General features: G+C 36.8%; 1 protein-coding gene across 1 annotated transcript; it reads left to right on the top strand.

Annotated features, from left to right (window-relative positions):
* Nucleotides 1-1,321: 1,321 nt before the first annotated feature.
* Nucleotides 1,322-4,162, top strand: LOC103523941 (the record flags this gene model as incomplete). Its single annotated transcript, XM_008488949.1, has 3 exons — nucleotides 1,322-1,446; nucleotides 2,998-3,428; nucleotides 3,912-4,162. Coding segments are annotated over exons 1-3 (807 nt in total), but the record flags the coding sequence as incomplete, so codon positions are not given.
* Nucleotides 4,163-4,560: the final 398 nt, after the last annotated feature.

Here is a 4,560-nt window from a genome sequence, read left to right on the forward strand (position 1 = left end):
TAAATTCAGAGGATATTACTATCAAAAAACCGAGATACAACTCCTAACTGTATAGCCCTCTCAACAATCCCCCTAACATTGTTGATATCTGAAACTTCACAAGTAATAAAAAAGGTTTATAGACAAAAATCATTAAAGATAAAATAGTAACTACAAGTAAAGAAAATCATAACTTTCTAACGGTAATCTAAACCAAAACTAAGGATACTCCTAAGGTGACCGTTAAACCGCTGAAAACCCATCTTACACATCACACATAGGTCTGTACAACTTCAAGTTTAAAAAGTAACCAAATCCAATCGAAGGTATTACGTTTTGTACAGATGTAGTAAAAGATGATCATAAAATACATCAAGTAAGCAAATCTACAACACTAAGGAGGACGTAAGGTGACTTCCTGACAGTTATTCGATAGTAACCGGGTTCGTCAGCCGTGGGCCTCTAGGCTAACCGGCTGATAAAATGGAGGCCTATTCTAAAATGTAACCCTGCGTAGTACGAATAATCTGATGAGTAAAACTTGATGGGTCCCTCGTGAATACCAAAAATCTCTAAATGGTACCCTTCGCTCATTCACTAATGAGGACAGTGATTATTTTTTTAATAAATCTACTTGTTAGTGAAAAGATTTATACGTATATACGTATTTCGAAAGACTAAAAGAACAAGAAAATGTCCTAATACGTGTCTAACATACGAAACCAAACCTTTTGGAAGGACTGTCACCCATGGTATTAGATCTGAAAGAGCTCTGTCGTATACCTTCTTCGACTGTCGCGCACTACATAATAATGTATAAGTTTTCTTAGGTTTGAGACGAACTCCATACACACTCTGAACTCTTAATAGAGCAGCGGTAACTAATCTTCTTCTGTTTTGTAACATCAACTGATAAGATTGGAAGTTGATAACCAACATTACTTTTCACCCGAACGACACATTTTTTATTAAACTCAGTTTTATGTCTATGTTATCTCCATACGAACGATGTAACAAAATCAGTTATTTATTTATATTAAGTTACAAGCGACATTAAATAGTCACGATCTAAGTATATCCGCATTCTCCTGAGACTAATAAGCTGAGTGAGATTTTTTTGACATGGTAAACTTAACTGATGATGACACGTATATACGGATATATCTAAAGACTTGACCAGGCTGAGACAGTTCTTAGGTAAAGTAGTTTCTTCCCGAATGTTCTGACGATAGACTTGGTGCACGATAAGTTTTCTATAACATAACTAGTATTTTTGTTGATTTAAATCTTTTTATTTACAGCGTCAGTTCTACATCCATTATTTACCATACATCTAAGATTCATGTTCTCTGCTTTATCTTACCATGTGAATGCGGATATCAGTGAGCGACATACCAATACTCCTGATGTCTACATATCTGACTATCATGTGCTTACTACCTGTAGCAGACAGGAATACACATTCGAGTAAAGTGTTCATATCCGGAGGCATAACCTACATCATCCTCCAAAACTATGACTTATGGTCGTTTTCGAATCATCACAATAGAGAGTATCTTACTATGTCTAGACAAAACTAGTAGCTAGGATCAGGTGTGGTAATAAGCAAATAGAGTATACTCAAATGACGGAACTTGATACATCAGTTCTGTGTCCTATAATATAAATTCTTAGTTGTCAACTCTTCACGCACGACACCTGACCATATATTAAGAATTAGCCATGGCTAGCAGTGTCCAGTCACTATAACTCATCAACGTAATTCGCGTGGACAGCTAGTAAAAATCCTCTGGAAAACCCGTATCAGCATATGTACTTGTTTTTCTAGTAGAGATGTATTCGTTACGTTATATTCATGGGAAGATTCAGACCCATCTCCTTTGACCACGATGAAAACACTTGTTGTACGATTAACTTATAGGGTAAGAAAGGTGATTAATAGTTTAAAAAAGAAGGATAGGAGACTCCAAATTGTCTGACGAATCTCGATAAAATTTCCGACTCTCCGTTCTTTTGACCGACTCGATCTTCCGAGAACGTCCCTGTACCCTTACCCCTTCACTCTACCAAAAGTTTCATTCAGGTACCATTTAATTAAATTACTATGGTATTCTTCCAACAGGAAAAACAGGAGAAGAACCGGGTTTCGTGTTCACTTTAATGCATGGGAGAAAGGTTTTTCGACTAGGAACATTTTCGTAAGACCTAAATATGTAACTTACAGTTTCAGATAACTGCTAAACCTGACCTCTAAAACCAAAACACCCCACACAAAGTCCCCTGGTAGTTTAAAATAATTACAATTGTAAGTTATCAGAACCTACAACGAAATCTCTACCCTATAATACTAGTTTTTATTTCAAATTTTTCTATAAACTTCCAGTGTAAGTTTTTGTTGAGGATGTAACAATTGTATTTGACAAAGAGGTTTGTAGTGGATGATCTGGTAGAATTGGAGAGTAAAAAGGGAGTCCGTACGTCTTTGTCTGATTCACATTAACCTGTTACCTTTCTTTTAGGAGGGAGACCAACCTTCACAACGTCTTTACACTAGAGTGATTATTGGACACCAGTTGGACTGACTGCCTAGTAAAGACGCCTCTTTCAAAAAACTACCGAGACCTCCCTTACTAGTACGACAACTTGTCAAGTTTCAATGTCCGATGGACGGATGTTAAAAGCTTAGAGTTTGCGAACTGGAGAGTTATCAACGGTTACTAAAGTACTAACTAGGACTTACGAAAACTCCTTTTAACTAACAGTGTACAGGTAGAAGTCTACCTGCCGTTAACGCAACTGCTAAGCTGGTGAAAAATTCATTCGTTAAACTTAAACCTCACGCAGGGACGGATCGATCGCTCGATTTAACGCCCAAAGCTAGGACGGGTCTAATTTGTCTATACCAAGAAGAGCCTTGTCGACTGAAAGAGGATAGGGACAGAGAAACGAGAGCCTATGGATCCATGGAGGCCAACAATGTAAGGGAGATATTTGTTTTTTTTCCTCTCATTCTCCAAGGTGGGGATATCAAGACCAAAATGCTCCTGGCAAAATCATCGAGGATTTTATAGACACGAATACAGTAGAACTAGTATACCACCATACAGATACACCAACTTTTCTTCACTACTGTGGATCCAGCACTAATCCTGACCTCTTACTAGTATCATCCGATATTGCTGAATACACTGAAAGAATGGTCCGAGAAGATCCAGGATCAGGTCATCGAATGATCTTAGCCAAAGTAAAATTGAAGAACAATCGAGAGAATGTAGAAAAGAACACCATCAGAACAACATGGAACTTCAAAAAAGCTGAGTGGAAAAACTATAAAAACCATCTTGAAGAACAAATGGAACAGATATCTCTAACATCCTTCACCTCTCCAGACTCTCTAAATAAAGAAATCACCAAAATCATCTTGCAAATCGCAAAGAAATTCATACCACGTGGAAAAGTCAAGAAATTCAAACCCTTTTGGACAAAGAATCTCGCAAAACTAAAATCTGAGAGAAATAAAGCGAGAAGAAAAGCAGAAAGAGTAAAATCAAGAGAATCAGTTATTGAATGGAGAAAGAAGGCAGCAGAATTCATTAAAGAGTTAAACACGTCCAAAAGATCAGCCTTCGATAATTTTATCGAAAGAATGGATTATAGAAAAGATGGAACAAAGGCATACTCTTTTATCTCAAACATCTATAAAAAGAAAACAATAAATAAAAAGCCTTTCTCACACAACGGAAAATTAATAACAAATGAAAGAAAAATTGCATCCCTTTTCAATACTCAATACACATCCAAATATCTGATCCCTCCGAAATACAAAAAAGAAGAAAGAAAAATCAAAAGAGAAATCAAGAATTCAAATCTGAAAGCAAATACTTTACCTATATCAACTAAAGAAACCTTCTCCAAAAATTTCAACCTTACAGAGTTAAATCAGGCAATTAAGAAACTGAGAAACAAAGCGGCACCCGGAATAGATAAGATCCATCCAGAATTTCTTAAAAACATGGGACCAAAAGCTAAATCAAGACTACTCGATCTGTACAACTTTAGTTGGAAAAAATCAGTACCTGCTGAGTGGAGAAAAGCTGAAATTATCCCAATACTCAAAGAAGGAAAACCAGAGGAATGCATCAGCAGCTACCGACCCATTTCCCTTACAAGTCATCTTGCAAAGGTAATGGAAAGGATGGTATCCTCAAGACTAAATTGGTTTTTGGAATCCTCGCATAGTCTATCATCAAGTCAAGCTGGTTTCAGGAAATATAGATCAACAAACGAGCAAGTGATAAGACTAAGTCAAGACATCAAAGACAATTTTAATAAAAAAGAGACAACTATAGCCGTTTTCGTAGATTTCCAAGGCGCTTACGATACCATCTGGAGATGCAAATTGTTTGAAAAAATGAGCAAAATGGGAATTGCTGGGAACATGTTTCAATGGATTAGAAATTTCATCACACAGAGATTCTGCGCAACACGATATGAAAACGTCACCTCAGGATACAAGCAAACTAAAGCCGGTCTCCCACAAGGCGCAGTCCTCAGCACGACGCTTTTTAACATCTTTATCAA

This window comes from Diaphorina citri, unplaced genomic scaffold (genome assembly GCF_000475195.1).
Source record: "Diaphorina citri unplaced genomic scaffold, Diaci psyllid genome assembly version 1.1 scaffold59353, whole genome shotgun sequence".
Taxonomy (NCBI): Eukaryota; Metazoa; Arthropoda; class Insecta; order Hemiptera; family Psyllidae; genus Diaphorina; species Diaphorina citri.